Source organism: Aristolochia californica, unplaced genomic scaffold (assembly GCF_029961685.1).
Source record: "Aristolochia californica isolate CCGP_79_NKW_82.1479 unplaced genomic scaffold, dmAriCali1.0.hap1 SCAF_4, whole genome shotgun sequence".
NCBI lineage: Eukaryota > Viridiplantae > Streptophyta > Magnoliopsida > Piperales > Aristolochiaceae > Aristolochia > Aristolochia californica.
Window position 1 is genome coordinate 5755887 of NW_027182103.1, and position 19221 is coordinate 5775107.

General features: G+C 37.9%; 1 protein-coding gene across 1 annotated transcript; it reads left to right on the forward strand.

The window, feature by feature from the left end:
- Window positions 1–641: 641 nt before the first annotated feature.
- On the forward strand, window positions 642–16128 carry LOC137963566 (nuclear pore complex protein NUP54). The gene is made up of 9 exons (XM_068810694.1): window positions 642–919; window positions 1045–1098; window positions 1197–1256; window positions 1383–1493; window positions 14369–14434; window positions 14920–15006; window positions 15132–15233; window positions 15359–15508; window positions 15772–16128. The coding sequence occupies exons 1-9, from the start codon at window positions 668–670 to the stop codon at window positions 15889–15891; spliced, it is 1002 nt and encodes a 333-aa protein (XP_068666795.1). The 5' UTR covers window positions 642–667; the 3' UTR covers window positions 15892–16128.
- The last annotated feature ends 3093 nt before the right edge of the window (window positions 16129–19221 follow it).

Sequence of the window (19221 nt, forward strand, 5' to 3'; positions counted from 1 at the left end):
TTGAGTACAGTGGGCCTCTATAAGTAACTGAGACTCTTCTATGTGACCTCCTCTTGTGAGACTCTAATAAGACTCTACTATAATAATTTTGACTCTGTGAGACTTTTTGCTATAAGAATCGTGTAAGACTCTTTCATAGTTGCTCTTCAATAGTGGCACTACTTCGATCTAAACAACAAGCAGGAGAAAAATAAAATAAATCAAATAGGGATAACGAATTACCTCAAGGATTGACACGAGCTGATCAACCTCGAAAGAGATATCTTCCACCGTTAGAGGGACACCAGAGCAATAATTGTCAACGTTGCGTTAGCCAAGTTTTGTGAGGGCTAGGCCACAGGGAATAAGAAGCGACTGAAAATGAGCAAGATGGCCCGATGGACGATAAGTGGCAATGGAGAGCACTGGGCAAGAGGGAATTAGAGGCATCTGAGAGGTGAGCGGGAATAAGAGCAAACGGTCAGAAATGGGTTTTACAGGTTTCGGACAATAGAGACTTTCACGCTGGATCAGGCCTCATATATATATATATATATATATATATATCTCACAACTTGGACTTTTTGTAATAAAAAATGTTCTTTTATTTTGTTCCAGGGCGCCCTCCGTTGCTTGATATAGTGTATGGTTTAGACATGGATGCATAACATTCTTTTATTTTGCAACCATGTTCGGAACTCCAACTTCTTCCACTCCGGCTTTCGGCACTCCATCGACGCCTTCCTTTAATCCGGCATTTGGCTCCTCCTTGTTCTCCACCCCTGCAATGCAGCAGCAAACTCCTTTGTTCGGTTCTCAACAACCTCAACAACACCAGCAGTCATTGTTTGGCATGCACACGCCTCTTACCCCTCAATTGACCACTCAGATGGCCCCTGTCGCTCCTCTCCCCTTTTCTCTTGCTGATCGTGACATCCAGGTGAACATTCTCAAGCCAAAAAGCTATTTCCCTTCTATTTGTCATGATTATATGTTCCTTGCTGGAAACTTTTTAATTTCTTTTAATAAAGGGTAGTACTATAAGCACGATTTGATTTTGGTCAGGCGATTGTGGATGCCTACAAGGACGAGGTCACAAACCCCAAGTATGCTTTCAAGGTTGGAATGTTTTTCTTTCTTTTAGGCGAATTCGAATTATGACGATTCCCCACGATATTCCTACGGTTCAGGAAGTGACGTAACTGGTAATTTTTCAGCATCTGTTGTTCAGTGTGACTGAGCCGGCTGCAAGAATGAAGTCAGTTGGTGTGTCAGATGTGAGTTTGTTAGTTGCTTCTTTTTCTTTGTGCCCATCTAGGAGTTTATGCTACTTTTTTGCAGACATTGTGCTCTGAAATTTTTTTGGGGTACTGTTGATTTTGGGATGTAGTCTGTATTTCCAGATTATGTGGGCTGAGGCAATGGGGAAGCTGGAGGGAATGGAAAGCACTGACAGGGAGAGGTTGTGGCCACAGCTTGTCCAGGGTTTCAAGGATCTTTCTCAGAGGCTTAAGGTATTCAGTTTTCTTGTATAGTCGTACATATATTGAAATTTTTTATTTTTCATATCATAATGATTTCAGTATGATTTTCTCTTAAACATCTTGCTTGGTATATTTGGTGGTTCAGTTTTCTAAAAAATTGTTATAAATTCGTAAACATCATAATCAATGGAGATGTTTACATTTTTCATATCAACCAAAGTTGAATGGTAGATGCCATTTTTGAGAAAAAAAGTGACAGAAGTATCCAATGTTTGCTTAAGTATTTTGTTACTAGTATTATTCTCTGTCATTAGTCTTTCATTTCATGTGAAGTGCTCATATCACTTATTTTTTTAGCAACAACGGAATTTAATACAGTTGGTTAGTAACTTCAAGATAAAAATTGTCAAGTATCAGGTCACCGATGGGTGTCTATGAGAAGGTAGACTTGGAAAATGGGTGGATTGCTAAACAAGAGGCACATCATGCAGCTCCTGAGATTTTCTGCTCTCTGATTGTTAGTGCAGGCAGATTAAAAAAAAAAGAGAGAAATCAAGAGGTAATAGGTCTGATCCATCGAGAAATAAGTACTTAAGAAGAAGAAGACTGATGGCAGAAGAAAGGAGGGAGAAAGGAGTGATTTATGGCTAAAAAAACCAAGAGATGAAGGAGTGTTTTAGGGCTTGAAAAACCAAGAGAGGAAGGAGTGTTTTAGGGCTTAAAAACTTAGAGAGAAAGGTGTAGTTCGAAAAACCAACCTGTCAACCCTCGATTGGTTGTTTTTTACACATGATGACATTATTACACTTTTGTTTAGATTACACTTAACGGGTGATAATTTTGAGATTGTTATGAAACTATAGGGGTGGTTTTGATATTATGGGTATAAGAGGGATAAGGAGCGCATTCTTTTAATTTTGAGAGGGTAGGAAGTCTTTTTCAAGGGTAGTTTTGGTGCATGCTTAAGAGGGAGCATCTTCTCCTTATTTGCAAAATTTATTGCTTGGTTAGAGTCTTAGATTGATTAAGAGTTTGCTTTCACAGCTTCCTTTGGAGCTTAGAAGGAAAGTCTTGCTTGACTAGGAGCTCTCACAGTTTCCGTAGGAGTTTAGTAGGAAAGTATTGCTTGACAAGGAGCTTTCACAGTTTCCGTAGGAGTTTAGTAGGAAAGTATTGCTTGACAAGGAGCTTTCACAGTTTACGTAAGAGTTTAGTAGGAAAGTCTTGCTTGACTAGGAGTTTGCTTTCATAGTTAGATTCTTAGCTTGATTAGGAGCTTGTTTGGGTAGGGAGATAAAGTGACATCTTGTTGGAGTTCTAGTGGGAGTGGTAAAGCTTGTAACCCTAAGTAATTTTGTTAAGTTGGGTCCAAGGCCAATCCCAAAATAACTAGCCAACTTAGGAAACCTCTTTCTTACCTAATAAACTCAAAATCTTTGTACTCACTAATCCATGTGCAACTATTCCTTAACACTCCCCCTCATGTGTAAGCCCACTTTTGTGGCTCTACAAGTAAATAGTTTAGGTGTAGGCCCACATATGAGTACTTGCTCTGATACTATTTAAAGTTGGGTCTAAGGCCCATCCCAAAATGACTAGCCAACTTAGGAAACCTCTGATACCATGTTAAGTTGAGTCCAAGGCTCATCCCAAAATGACTAGCCAATTTAGGAAACCTCTTTCCCAGCTAATAAACTCATGATCTTTGTACTCACTAATCCATGTGGGACTATTCCTTAACACTCTCCCTCACATGTAGGCTTTCTTTTGTGGCTCTACAAGTGGATAGTTTTTGTGGGTAGGCAAGGGGTAGGCAATTCCAATATTTTGTTTAGATCTTTTTATATTTGTCTACCTTGAGCTATCAGAGAGCCTGCTAGCTTAACAAGCTTATCTAAGCTTTCCTTATGCTTTCAGCTCTAAAACAACTGGTTTAGCACCCCACCCCCAACTATTGTATCAGTGCCTTCGCAACCTTGGAAGCAAGGGAAACACGACTTCTGTTGCGGAGTTTACGTTTCTTTTTGTGGTAACAATGTTTTTGTGCCACTTCCTTCTCCATGTGCTCTCCGTTACTTTTGCTTTGATGATCTGCTTTACCCACTTTGAGATATGTTCTCACCTCCTAAACTCTCAAAGATGAGACAAGAAACTCCAAGGTAGCAAAGAGAAGATATGATGATTGCTAAGTTAGATGGAGTTTGCCATGACAATAGATGGGTTCATTGTACATACATATCACCTCAAATATTACCTTACTGGATTGAGGTTTGTGAAAGTGAGAGCAAAGTCTTTCAAACAATGACTCAGCTGATACAATAGTTGTAGAGTGATTTGTCAAAGGATACCTATCTTGAGGAGCCAGCAGCCAAAGCCAATTGAAAGCTGCTGAGCCCTATAAAACTAGTAGGTTGATGAATCAGTCCACATCATTCCTCCCAATGAAAGAGTCACCCTTTTAGATAATTTACAAAGTCCAAAATCTTTTAGATTATTTATCTCAAAAGAAGTATATTTTATAAAGAGAAGTTATACTTGGATGAAAAGTACTTAAGTCTAATTTCAAAAGGAGAAAATTTCACGTCAATCTTATCTATATTTAAGGAAATATTCACATTGGAAGAATCAAAGGTCATGTTGGTATCCCGTTGCATGCGAAGATCCGAATTTAAGCCGAATTTTTTGCTTCATTTTTTGAGTTATTGTTATTGATAAACAATATTAGGAAAGTATTTCATGATCTACCCTTGGAAAGTTTCTGTTTGTTAACTAACAATATCTGGAAAGAATCTTTTGAAAATCATCTTATTTTTAGAAACTTTCCTTGATTTATTTAGTCAAAGAGAAGAAGTGTTCCTATTTTGAATTATGACAACTTCCAAAAAAAGTAGTTACTTGATTTAATGCTGCAAATTATGGAAGTATCTATGTAAGGAGATTCTGATCTAGGATCATATTCAAAATGTGTGTTTCTTTTCTGGTTATGAAAAATCCTTGCAGCATATCAACAATATGTTGGAATAGCATTGGTGTACTTATTCCCTTATGAAGTGAGCAACCTCACTTAGCCTATCTCTCGATGAAATCCTTTCAAGCTATAACTCTTTGCTTTCGGTTTTTTATCTTGCCTTTCATAATCGGTTTCATTCTGTAATACCTTTCTAAGCATGGACTATATTCAGAAACATGACACTTATGTCATTGCCTACTAATTAGTTGGTTCAATATGGCTAGCTCTTGGTTTGGTGTCTGAATTAATCACTGATGTAGTAACCGTGAAAGCAACATCCATTACTGTTTTATTCACTCTTCTCTGTTTTTGAGAAGACCCCTTATAGTTGCTCTCAGAACCAACAACACTCAGTTCGGTTATTTTTTTTGAAAAAATTAACAACACTTGGTTCAACTTATTGGCAACTTATTACTCGATTTCAGGTTATTATTTGGTGCACATATTCTTTATTCAAGGATGGATTTGTTGCAGGATCTCATGTGTCCTTATTAACTTTAAAGACTTTTACTATTTATCATTTATCCGCTACTATATAACAACATATTTGGTATGTGTTATTAGGGCATTGGTTCATTACTACAGCTACTATTGTGTCTCTTTGATTGAGACATTATTATTAAAGAACTCTTTGGTTGCTTGCCTTAAGTTCATTATTTGCTGATTGTTGTCGGCATTGGTTCATTTGATGAAGAATTTGAATTACATTGGAAAATAAAGCACATGATGGCTCCAACTTCTTCATCTTACATTCCTATTGATTCCCCATTACCCTTTTATTATTTGTCAGCCTTTCTCCTACCATCCTTTATTTGACTCTTGTTTACCCCCTTTGACCAACCCTTTCTGGTGGGCTACTATGGTTGGTCCTTTTTGTATATGGGTGTTTTTAAGTCCATTGAGACTTTTTATTGGTACCCTTGGGTTTTTTTATACCGTTTTATGAATGACAAGCATTACTCACTTTAGTGATTATTATCACTATATTTGTTCGAAATCATTCAAAGTTAGTTCCGACTTATGTTTTATCACCCATTTCTACCCTTTGGGAGTTTGTGCCTGGTTTCGTACTTATCCTTGAGACACTGTGATGGAAGAGATTCTAACTACATCTATGTTATTTGTTTCAAGTTGGGATCACTGACATACCTCCTAGTTTGAGGGGGAGTGTTGGAAGATATGAATATGTTGGATTGTCATTGATGTAATTAGTTTATGTTTTTTGTCTCTTCTTCACTCTTTTTACGGTGAAGGGTATAATTGTAATATTGGTACTTTAATTATTTATAAATAGAGCTTAAGGGGGAGGGTTTGGACTAAGTACATTACACTATTTTTCCTCCTCTTTTCTCCAAATTTGACACTATTCTTCTTCTCCTCCTAAAACCTTTTTTCCACAACTCTTCCTCTTCTTCCCCTTATTCCTTTTCTACTGTGATTATACATCATGGAATCCTAAGTTTCAACACACAACATAGTAAAATAATAATGAGTATTATTGGCCTTGTTTCACCTAATGAGTGGTGGGGAAACCAGTATGCCACCGATCACACTAGTGAGGGATCGAGCCCCACTAGTACCCACCACACTATGGTTGCGTGATTATTCATTTCTATGAATTCTTTTTATTTTATTTTATTTTATTTTTATTTTCTTTTCCCCCTGATTTTACAAGAAAGATTTTATCTATTTGTTTGAATCTTGAATGTAGAATTTTTGTTATTAATAAGTTGTAAATGGGATTGGAGTTTGATGGTTGATGAATGAAATTTACTACTCTTCTTCTCCTCATTATTTTCTTCCTCTCTGCTCTTCTTCTTCTTCTTCACAATTCTTCTTCTTCTTTTTCTTCTCAATTCTTCTTCTTCTTCAAGTCTATCAAAGTCCAGCCAATTATTCCCCATTAGATGTGCTTACTTAAAAACATGTAGCCGTCCCTCATTAGCTTAGTATCAGAGCCAAAGATTCCTTTAGCGAGTAATCTTTTGCATTTGCATCCCAAAACACCGCACCAATGATCTCACCTTCAATTTTTGTTGTTGTTGCTATTCTCTTCCATCGCTGACCTCCTACTGAGCTGCCAACTGAGCAGGCGCTACTTTTCCCCTTCCCCAGCCTTTCTATCATTGTTTCCGAGAGGGGATCTGTCACAAATCCCCCTCCAAGCTATTGTAACCATCGTCCTGGCTTCAACCGCTGTCAATTATTGCAGGACCCATTCCACCGAACATTCATAGTTGCCTCTCACTGTAGCCGAGCCATTTCCACTATTTCCAAACAATTTTTTCGCTTAAACCACTTTGTCACTGTTGAAATTGATGCTTTAGTCATCGTCGCCATCAGTTGGCACCTACATTGCTGCCGTCAACTTCTGTTGGCCTCCTGCATCGATTGTTCCTATCACCTCTCATCGGCGAGCACCAAAATCCCTAGCCTGAGCACAGGCCTTGCCTCAAAATCAAAAGGACCCTAAGTTCCCGAGGCCAATAAAGCCTCTCCCTCGGATGCTCATTAACCCTTTGCACATGTGCCAAGTCGCATGTGCGTAATGTGTGAACAAAAAAAAAAAAAAAATTGTGCTTGAGGACCGCATGTTCATTTGTTTCAGCTCTAGTTCACCGCCTACCTTACGTACATCAACTTGATCACCCCAAGTTACGTTATTCCAATCCCCCTTTTGGTATTACATTGTTTGTCTTAAATTACATTAAATATTTATTTTTATGCTGGTAACTAGTTTCTTTCCTTAACATTTGAAAAACAAAACTGGTTTCTTTCGTTGTTAAACCCACTTGAACCAAATTTGACCTCGAGATCTGTGCCAATTTTTTTTTAAAATCATTTATTTGATTGATTGTTGTACATGTTTGCAGTCAATCCTTAGTGTTAATTTTTGAGCTTGGCCTGTCGGTGCAATCTACGTCATTGCATGAAAATAACTCTTTCTTTACCTTAGTGGTGTTTGCACTTTTGTTTTGCAATTTTATTGATTTGAATTCTTGACTAGTCACAAAAAGAACAAATAAGATATTAACCTTAATGTGCATTAAGTTTGTTTGAGCTTTACTTGCTAGAATTCAATAGTACATGCATATGCGTAGTGGTTGCATTATGTCTGGCATTGCTTCATCTTTCGTAGTAGACAACAAAGATGAAACACTCAAACAAATCTTGAACAGTTAGGTACCATCACTGATAGGTTTAGTTCCCTAGAACTTCGGTCCTCAAAAGGGAAAAGTCCTGTAGAAGCTAGGTCTCCTAGGGGTTATGATACTAAAGACGAGGAATTTGCTTGTACTGCCTTCGCATATTTCCTCCTTCTAGGAACCACACATCATACATCCTGTGCCATGTGGGGTTTGAAAACAAAATATTGAAACACATAAAGGTCAAGGCCCTACATTTGATGGTCGTTTGGATCCATGGGCATTTTCCATGTGGGCTTTTGAGATGGACAAATTATTTGAGTTGTATGAGCTATTTGAGGATGCGAAGGTCAGGTTCACAAAAATGAAATTAATAGGCACCACTTCATTTTTCTGAAAAACTGTTGAGAAGGATATTGCGAGAAGACGTGAATCTCCTATTACTCATTGGGAGGAAATGAAATTCAAATTACAAATAGAATACCTCCCCCCTCCTATACAAGCATTCTTTTAAATCAGTGGCACAATCCTATGCAGGGGAGTAAGTTGGTTGCCAAGTAAATCACTCAATTTGATGAGTTTCAGATACGGTGTTTTGTCATAGAAGATGAGGTGATCACTTTGAGTAGGTTCCCAAAGGGCCTCAATAACGATCTAAGGCATGAGATGTTGCTTCAGGGTATCACCATAATGAAAGATGCCTAAGCACTTGCCCATAATTACGAGTTGGCCTCTAAATTTCAGCCAACACGTAGGTCAGACACCTGTACAATGCCTTTTAGGTCTTCCACCATCACTTCTCAAGTCCCAGGAAAGTCAATTTTATGAGATCCCCCTTCGAGAGTGAATCGCAATTTGGACCTCCTTACATCGGGAACATGGAAGGAAGTGTCAAAATCCAATTCTAGGATTTGATGTCATGTGTCAAGGATTTGGGTACATTGTATCTAATTGTAGCACTCGGGCTCAAGTCATTGAGGATCAGGAATACTCACAGGAAGATCAGGAAAATGTGGAGTACAAACCTAACCCTGCTGATTTTGACCTTTTGGATGAAACATGTGAGGCGAACACGACCACTTTGAGTTGCATTAGGTCCACTATGACCCCCGTTCTCAAGTTGAATGTTGTGCGGTGTACGTTGGCTCAGCCCAACGAGTCTGATGACTAGTGTCGAACTACTATCTTTTGTACCTACATTAGGTGTGGTGATACGGGGGATGCAAAGTTATCATTGATAGCAGCCATTGCATCAATGCCCTTTCGTCCCACACAGTTGCACACCTTGGCCTTAAAGACCGTTCCACACTCTAGAGCTTACTGAGTTTTGTCGGTCGATGACACTTATATTTCAGTTCAGGGAAGTTGTCTTGTCCCCATTCAATTCCTTGAGTACAAGGAAGATATCCAGTGTGATGTGTTCACTATGGATGTGGGCCATATCATTTTGGGCAGACCATGGGTTTATGATCTGGGTGTCACCTTTTACGGACGCTCTAACATTTAAAGGGAAGAATATCCACCTCAATCTCCATAAATGCTCCTTCCCGACTGATGAATTGGTTTTCTTGGGTTTTATGGTAATCCCTGTTGGTATTACTATCGATCCTTAGAAAGTGAAAGCCATTATCGAGTGGCTAGAACCTTCTACTCTCCATGAGGTTGGTAGTTTTTATGACCACTTTCTACCGACGATTTATTAGGGCATTTAGCATCATCTTGTCTCCTATTACAGATTGTATGAAGAAAGAAGGGTTTTCGTGGTAAAAAAACTGCCTCTCGTGCTTTCCAAGAAATAAACAAAATATGATAGAGGCACTTGTTATGAGATTACCTGACTTCTCTAAGTGCTTAAAGTACAATGCTATAGGTATAGGTATAGGTATAGGTGGAGTACTTAGTCAGGAGCGACATCCAGTAGCGTATTTTAGTGAAAAAACTTAATGCTGTTAAACAAAAGTACCCGACCTATGATAAAGAGTTCTATGTGGTCATGCAAGCCTTAAGGTATTGGTGCCACTATCTACTTCCGCAAGAATTTGTCTTGTACTCCGATCATGAGGCTTTTCACTATCTCATTCCTAGAAGAAACTTAACTATAGGCATGGTCGATGGGTTGAGTATCTGCAAGAATACTCATTTGTCTTAAAGCGCCAATTAGGGAGTGCAAATGCCCTCAATCACAAAATTAGCTTGTTGTCTACTATGAGTGTTCAAGTTATTGGCTTTGAGATACTCATAGATGATTGCATCTCGTGTCCCGACTTTGGTAGCATGTATACTAAGTTGCGAGAGGGACCGTCCTATCACCAAGGACTTCCACATCTAGGATGATTATTTATTTTGAATAGATAAGCTATGCATTCCACATATATCAATACGAGACTTTTTTATCTAGAAACTATTTGCGGGAGGACTTGGGGGACATTTTGGGGGCAACAAGACTATTGAGGAGGTGGACTGTTTACGTCGCGAAATTGGTAGGATAGTGTAGGACCGTCAATTGGCCAAACACAAGAAACTAAACATAGGGTTGTATATCCCCAATCCCTATATGCCCTTGGTAGGACCTCAACATCGACTTCTTCTTTGGCCTTCCCTGAACCTTTTGAAAACACGACCCTATCTTTGTAGTGGAGGACCATTTTTCCTAGATGGCTCATTTTATCCCTTGCATCAAAACTTCCTATGCTTCCAAAGTTGCTCGAATTTTCTTTGATGAGATTGTTAAGCTATATGGTCTTTCTTAGAACATAGTTTCTGACATGGATGTTTGCATTATGAGCTATTTTTGGAAAGCACTTTGGCACTTAGTGGGTACATGATTGAAATTTTCTATTGCCTACCACCCACAGATTGATGGTCAGACTGCAGTTGTTAACCAGAGCTTAAGAAATCTACTTCGATGCCTTGTTGGTGATCACCATAGAACTTGGGACTTAATTCTTTTAGTTGCTCAATTTGCATACAACAATTCGGTGAATAGGTCGATAGATATGTGTCCATTTCAAATTGTCCATGGGTATCAGCCTTAGAAACCTTTAGATTTCTTAACTATGTCTCCCCATGCTAGGGTTTTTGAGTTAGCCACCTCATTTGCACGTAGATTCTAGGAATTGCATGTTGAAGTTGCTCAACGTACTCAAGCCAGTAATGCCTAGTACAAACTTCATGTTGATATGTGTAAACATGAAAAACAATTTGAAGTGGTCGACTATATCATGTTTTAGATTTGACCAGAGTAGTTTTCTACAAGGCTCACTCGAAAGTTGTAAGCTTGTAGTGCAGGACCATTTAAGATGCTAAAAAGTGTAGGGTTTAATACTTATGTTGTTGAATTGCTTCCCGATCCAGGAATTAACTCCACATTTAACATTGGGGATTTGATGGCTTATAGGGGCCACTCATCCATTCTTGATGATCCTTTTTGCATTACACCTTCTGAATCTGCCACATCGATAGATACAATGCCTATTTCTTCTTCTGAAGTCCCTTTGAATCATGTCGCTCTTTCCCTCCCACTAGCACAAAAAGACCTTATGATGCTAATTTAGATGAACAAGTTGTCTTTACTAGGAGCGGTGAACTTCAACATTTCTTAACACATTGGATGGGGCGACTAGATTCAAACAACACTTGGATTTCCTACAAGACATTGCAACAGTTGGACCCCGATTTGTTCGAGTATTATCAGAGCCATCAGGAGTTATACTCGATAGGGATTAGATTCACCCAACCCGGGAGAATTGGTGGAGACACTAGTATGCCATTGATCACACAAGTGTGCACTTGGACGCATCAAGCCCCACCAGGAGCCACCTCAAAGTGGTTGGGTGATTATTCATTTTTATGAATTTATTTTATTTTTTATTTTATTTTCCCTTGATTTTATGAGATAGATTTTTATCTATTTGTTTGAATTTAGAATTTAGAATTTTTGTCATTAATAAGTTGTAAGCAAGATTGGAGTTTGTTCCTCTTTGCTCTTCTTATTCTTCTTCACAATTCTTCTTCTTCTTTTTATTCTCAATTCTTCTTCTTCTTCTTCTTCAACTTTATCAAATTCCAGCCGATTATTCCCCGCCAGATGCGCTTAACTAAAACCACATGACCATCCCTCATCAATGGGCTATATCATGGTTCAAAGTGGCACCGGAAGTCTCAACCTTGCCTCAATTGGGACTCCTTTGATAGAGCATTGCATGTAAGATTTGGACCACAGGAATATGAAGAGTTAGTTGTTGCCCTCACTAAACTGTGCCTAACTAGTTTGTTGAAGACATATCAAACAGAATTTGAATGTCTCACTGTGTGTTTGGATTGATGCGAAAAATTTAAGTCAGTTACTTTATTAGTGGGCTCAAGGCAGAATTAACTGCAAATGCCCTATTCTTTAAAACAAAGACCTTGCTAGATGCCATAGAATCAGTGAGAGTGCACGAAGAAGCATCAATCCATGCCTTGTTCGACCAAAAACAACTAGTGCGCTAGTGCAACAACACTTTGGTTAGGAATGACAGTCTAAGACTCTTGAAAAAGCTAACTTTAGAAGAGCTAGATGTCCTGAACCAGCAGATTATACTTCAATTGCGATGAGAGGTACACTATGGGCCACAGGTGCAAAAGACTTCACATGTAGTTGTTCACTAACACCGGAGGACAATTTGTGGATGAAGTGAGTATATTTGCATGCAATGGGGTTGATCCAACAGACATTCGTAACCAAACCTTTTGGGCTTGAATGTAAGATGTACTTGTTCTTTATAGAAGGTGGAATTTTACAAAAGTTTCAGGGGTTCTTGCATGCTATAAGGATATAAGAGGGATGAGGGGGTCACTCTTTTAATTGTAGGAGGATAAGGAAGTCTTTTTGAAGAGTGGTTTAGGCACATTCTGAAGAGGGAGTTTGTCCTTCTCTTGGCTGTTAAATTAGAAATGTTTTGCTGAAATAGTAGTTTGCTTTCATGGTTAAGAGTCTTCCTTTGATTAAGAGTTTAGTAACATAGTTTGGATAGGAGATTAGTGGGAAAGTTTTACTTGACTAGGGTATGCCTTAGCTCTTGATTAGGAGCTTGCAAGAAGCCTCTGAATCGGGAAAAATACTCATTGAGGTTGTTTGAATGCTTGGTGTTATACATGACCTGAAATACATTATAAAGTCTTTGGAGGCTGTCAGTGTTGGAATAAAGTCTGGAACATGTATCTCATATGATTTTAGCAGTTTCAAGATGAACCACATTGTTTGCCATTAATTCTTCCATACAATTGATCAACCAATTAATCACTATGGTGTCTTCTTTCAACCACTTTTTGTAGCTAATATCTTCTTCATTAATGGAAGGAGGTGGCATGGTTAAGTGATCATCCAAGTTACTGTGTGATGAAAAATCTCTTGATGGATTGAGACCAAGGCAAATAATTAGAGACACCCTTTAAAGGAATAGTAACAATTTTCAAATAATAAGAACATTAGCCACGATCAAAACTTGGACTTGAGGAATTCAAAGCGAAGAAATTCAATTGAAAACAAATAAACAAGTTTATGTAGCCACACGTGCAAGTAGGAGAATGAGTTCCTTATTCAACAACTTAGGAACTTGACAGAGAATAATTGTATGGCTATGCTGAATTTCTTGGACCTGATAAGCAGTAAAAAAAAAAAATTCCAATAAAAAGGACTAAGCTTAATTTTAGAAATATGATAGCCTAAAACATGATAGAAAGAGACCAAGTAATTAAAAGGTTTGAAGCCACATGAAACACAATTCAATGGCTGGAATTATTAAACCCTAAATTAGGGTTTCAACTAACAAAAAATTCTGAAATCTCACAAACTAGGAGGAGACTTGAAATACCCTCCAAGAGTATTTTTTGAATTGGAATGGCTATCCAAAGAGACCCACAATGCTGGTTTTGAAATGGGTTAGAACAAAAAACGAAAATTGAGATTTTTTTTGTACAGTTGAGACCTCAAGTGTATTAAAGAATAATACGATCATATACCTTTCTCAAATTAATGAATAACATGATAGATTAAGACAAAGGAAGGTTGGAACAAGGATTACCAAAACTTACCTTGGTTGGAGAAGACATTTTTCAGTCACTTGTGTTAGGCTGATTTGAAAAAATCTGCATTGAAGGCTTGTATGGTAGAGATTATCTTCTTAACTTTGCTTGAAAATTTTGAGTAGCTTTAGACCTTAAAAACCCTAGAATCCCTGCTCTGTTACCATGTTAGATCTAGGGTTTAATCCATTGTAGAGGCTAGTGGTAAGAGGAGAAGAGAGAAGGAAAAGAAGGAGAAGAAGAGAGAAAAAGAGAGAAAGAGGAAAAGACAGTGGACAAAGATAGAGCTTTCCCCCTTAGGTTTTCTAATAAGGGTTAGCTCCTCTCATTTTAATCTATATTATAAGCTTGATAAAATTACAAGAGTGTCCCTTGGCCACTTATGAAGAAAAATAACGGAACACAAACTCGATGGCCAAATTGCATCACACTCTCAACAGTACGTATAAAAGTGATATAAGAAAAGGAGAAGGTGCAGAAAACTGTCGCTCTACCCATGTCCCGGGGTACTGTTTAAGCTATCAGCATACTGAATCTACTGTTTAGCCTCAATGATGGTTCTATATTTGTTTGGTAGAATGTATTTTTGTTGGTCAGCCTTGTAATCATTCTCACAAATATTGGATTTTGAGTAGTGTTGCTGTTATTACTGTCAAGATTTGATTCCTTTTGTTAAAATGCAGCTTCAAGATGAAGCCATACTCTCTGATGCTGAGAGATTGCGTGTAACACAAGCCAATGTGAAAATGGTACCTTTCTCCCCTGTGAGACACAAAAATGCTTTTATCATTTCAATCAAAAGTGTTGCATAAACATGAACTCTCCGTTAACAGATTAGTGCAATGGTCTTTTTGAAGCATTTCCTATTATGCCATCTCCTTTGATTGACATCATTGCTCTCTCTCTCTCTCTCTATATATATATATGTTAGGTGACTAATATTGGATTATGGAGGCTGTGGTTTGGATTGTTGCACATAACCATATTGAAGTTCATGTTGCCCTTCCCCTATATTTGTTTGCCAATTTTTTAAAACGAGATTACTCATTAAAATTAAAAAAGAGGTGAGAAGAGTCTGGCATAAGATAAATCAATTGATCTTTGCAAAGCAAGACATTAAAAGTTACCTGGAGAAATCAAAGTGAGCGTCATTGAGGGTGGGAGAGAAATAGGTAATTCTGTACATGTTGCTCTAGTTAATTTTGTTTACCAATGAAAATTGTGTCGATTACAGCTTCAGCGACATTTTCAAGCTGATACAATTCCATGGATCCAAAGAATGAGACAAAAAGAGCAAGGTCTTCAAAGGCGGCTGTTGCGGGTGGGAGAGTCCCTTTTCTCTTATGAAGTTACATCATTTTTTTAGAGTGTTCCCCCAGATAAAAGGGCAAGGTACAATAAATTATATCTTAAGTGCTGATATTTTCTTATTCTTCTACTTGGAAGGTAATGAGAATTGTAGAGGCCTTGGAAGGGAAGGGTTACCGAGTGCCTTTAGTTAAAGCTGAAGTAGAGTTAGCTGAAAGACTTGTGACATTAGCAAGACAGGTAATTCCTTCTCTTGTTGTGCCCCCATCTCTTGCTGACTTTCTCTCCATCTTCTGCCTTCCTATCCCTTTTTTTTTTTTTGGTCTATTTTATTTCTGAAGAGGTCTAACTGGAGAGTATTCCAGCTGAAAGGATCAGGAGCTGAGTTAGCTAGAAGGGTACAGAATCTTCTATCAGTTTCAAGGTTACATGCTAACGTCGGTGTTGATGGAAGTTCTATGCACCTTCCTGGATCAACCAAAATACATGAGCAGAGTCTTGCAGATATGCAGGAGGTGAGGTCCTCTCACATATGATAACCATTTCATCAATTAACAACATTTGGGCACATAATTTGTGATTGCATCTTTCTGATAAAAGCCCTTTTGCATGAAAAAAGATAATGTTAGTTTTATTCTCTTTTCTCAAAGCAGAACTTAATAGGCAGCCTATTCCTAGATGAAACCGCTACACTTTTATGGTTATATATTTTGGTTTTCAGTTGATTTTTCTGATTGAAAGTTGCTAATAAAATGCTACTTTGGGTGTTCTGCACCAGGTCTTACAGCAGCAAACTGAGGCAATAGCGAGACTGGGTAATGTTTTGAAAAGGGATATAAGAGATACTGAAATAATAATGTCGGAGGCTACAGAACTGGAAAATGGGGTTGCAGCTTGACATTTTGTAGATCTAGTGACATGATTTGTAGTGGAAAACATGAAAGAATCTGATCATTTTCTACAAAAACATGAAAGAATTTGATCATTTTCTACATTTTGTAGATCTAGTGACATGATTTGTATGTGGTTTCCTAAAATGCCATGATACTTTAAAGTTGGTATTGCCTTTCTATTACATTCCTCGGTATATTAGTTGTTTTACATGGGTAAAAACTTATAAAGATATTATGTATGTTAGTTGGGAATGGATTTCTTAACTTAGTTAATTATTTTGTAATTAACTTTGATATAAGCTTGACATTGATTAGTGTTAAAATGAAATATTGAGAAAGATTGGAGGAGAAAAAGACGCAAATAAAGAGACAGAGAGGGACAGAAGCAGCCTTTGTTGCTGCGTTTGAATTGAGGGCTAAAAAAGCCGAGCCCTTCTCTTATACCTTTCACTCAAGTGAGTATAGAACAAAATGAAAATACTACCTCTATTACAAAGAATACTAATCTCCTAAGAACGAGATGAAACTTAAAGCATATGTAGTTTAGCTTGCTGAAATCATATAACACCCATATGAGAATGTTAAATGATTGAACTAAACCCATATGTTAAATGATTGAACTACACTTGTTTTAGAGTTTTAACATTTTCCTCTTATAAAAAAAAACACAAAATGTTATTGCCTTTTAAGGGGTTTGGTAATCACATCTCTAAGTTGATATGAGGATTTCACATATGGAGTAACCACCTTTCTTTTCATAACAATATGACTAATATAATTGAATTCTGTGTTTTGATCTTTCATAAAACACTAGGTTACTTCCTATAAATATAGTAGTTTGACCGTTACACTATAATCATGAGCTCTAGAATATGAAATCCAAATTCAACAATAACTGATTTTTCAACCACATTAGTTCACTACCAGTGTGAGTCGTTGCTCTATATTTTGCCTTAGCACTTGATCTAACGACTACAATTCTTTCTTCCTCTTCTAATTCACTAAGTTACCTTAAGACAATAACAATAACCTATGGTTGATTGTCCTTCCATCTTGCATCCAGTATGGTCCCCATAATGCAACTCTCACACATACTGAGATCAACTGATTTCAGTTCCGGTAGCTTGCCTCTGGAGAGAAGTTCTTTCATGCCCTTCTGACTCATATGGCCAAGCTTGCAATGCCACAAATATGTTATGCTCTCTGAAAAGGTAGTAGCAATAGTGTTAGTCAAACCAGTAGTCAAATAGAGTGTACCGGTTTTCTTACCTCGAGCCAGTACCAATGCCCCTTTGGTGACTTTCCAGGTGCTATCTGAGAACACCACTGAATGACCACAATCATCAAGCTGCCCAACAGAAATGATGTTCTTCTTCAACTCAGGAATGTGCCTGACCTTTTGCAAGGTCCATTTGTTCTTGTTAGGGAGAGCAATGTCAACGTCTCCCATCCCCACCACGTTCAATGCCTCTCCATCAGCCAAATACACCTTTCCAAAATCACCTACAACATAGTTTTACATTATCTCCCGATGGTAAGATGTATGGAAGGAAGCCTCTGAATCCAGTAGCCAGTCATCAACTGGACTATGAACTGCAAGCAATAGTGCATCCTGTACTTCTTCATTTACTGCATTAGCACTATCATTCTCGGTCTTCTTAGGGTTTTTACAGTTCTTCTTTATGTGGCCAACTTTGCCACAATACCAGCAAGTTGCATGCTAACCAGGCCTTGACTTATTCTTGCCCCTATACTTTGATTTTGCTCTGTCTTTGTTTGAGTTCTTGTCATGTGATCTCCCCCGAGAATCAATATTCAATGCTGAACTCGAACCCGAGGTCTCGCCTAAATCCCTCCTGCGCACCTCCTCAGCCAAAATCAAATAACGAATATCATCATATTTCAATTTTGATTTACCGATAGAATTACTGACAGCCATTCTCATGGCTTCCCAACTATTTGGCAATGAGGCCAATAGTATCAATGCACGTATCTCATCATCAAAGTCAATTTTAGCAAACGACAATTGATTTGTGATAGTATTGAAATCATTCAGATATTGTGCAACAGACATACCAATTGCCATCTTCAAATTGAATAACTTTTTCATCAAATAAACCTTGTTATTTGTTGAAGGCTTTTCATACATACCTGACAAAGCCTCTATGAGACCCGCAATCATCTTCACCTTGTTGTTACACCATTACTTCCGCTCACTGATATTCTTTTTGTTCCTACCTTCCCTTTAAATCTTTTATCAGTTAGTCAGCTCACTAAACATTTTAATTGCTCTATCACCTTCTCACCCACTTCATGTGTTTTTTAGGACCTCATAACGAAACAGGTGATTGGTGGAGGCCGTGAATAAGGGGGGCTCTACTACCTAGATGTGCCAAAAATAAATACCGTTTCCACAAGTGAAACTGACAGTAGGTTATGACACAATCGGTTGGGACATCCGTTTGCACAATCTCTTCATCATATCTTTCCTACTCTTAAAGCAAGGCCAGAAGTCTGTCAAATGAGTAAACATTAGAGGTCTACATACTCACCTCGTCTAGAGGTTAAAAGTGTCACTTTGTTTGCCTTAATTCATACTGATGTATGGAGACCCTTGAGCGTCTCAAACATTTCTCAAGTTAAGTATTTTATAACATTTATTGATGATTTCACTCGTACCAATTGGTTATTTCTATTTAAAGAACGTTATGGAATACCATTGATTTTTAAATCGTTTCATGCTATGGTACTCACTCAGTATGGTCAAAAATTCAAATACTTAGGTCAGATATGCCAAAGAATACATCTCCAAAGACCTTAACTCTTTTTGTCATGAAAATGACATTATTCATCAAACATCATGTGCCTACACCCCTAAAAAAAATGGTGTAGCCGAATGGAAGAATCGTTATATTCTTGAAGTAGCTCGCGGTTGACTATATGCCATGAAAGTTCCATACTTTTATTTGCCACATGCAATTCTTACCGCATTCTTTTTTATAAACCGGTTACCATCTTCCGTTCTTGGTAACAAATCCCTTTACTCTCTATTATTACCTCATGATGATCCTTTTTTACTGCCATTGAAAGTATTTGGGTGTCAATGTTTTGTTCATGTTTCTTCCCCAACACATAGTAAACTTGATCCAAAAGCTATCAAGTGTATCTTTCTCGGATACTCTCGCACCCAAAAGGGTTATGTTTGCTACAATCCCACTTTTTAGCGTTTACTTGTGTCTCGGGATGTCACATTTCTTGAAGACTCTCCATATTATTCTAACAATGCTCCTCCAGGTCTATCTTCGGTACCAGGTTCGTCTCGGCCGGTTGTGCCC

Excerpts from the sequence above, each read along its gene's own strand:
- LOC137963566 (XM_068810694.1), top strand. The coding sequence starts at position 668 with ATGTTCGGAACTCCAACTTCTTCCACTCCGGCTTTCGGCACTCCATCG. Across the intron at positions 14,435-14,919 it reads CACAAGCCAATGTGAAAATG|CTTCAGCGACATTTTCAAGC; the intron begins GTACCTTTCTCC and ends TGTCGATTACAG. Across the intron at positions 15,509-15,771 it reads GTCTTGCAGATATGCAGGAG|GTCTTACAGCAGCAAACTGA; the intron begins GTGAGGTCCTCT and ends GTTCTGCACCAG.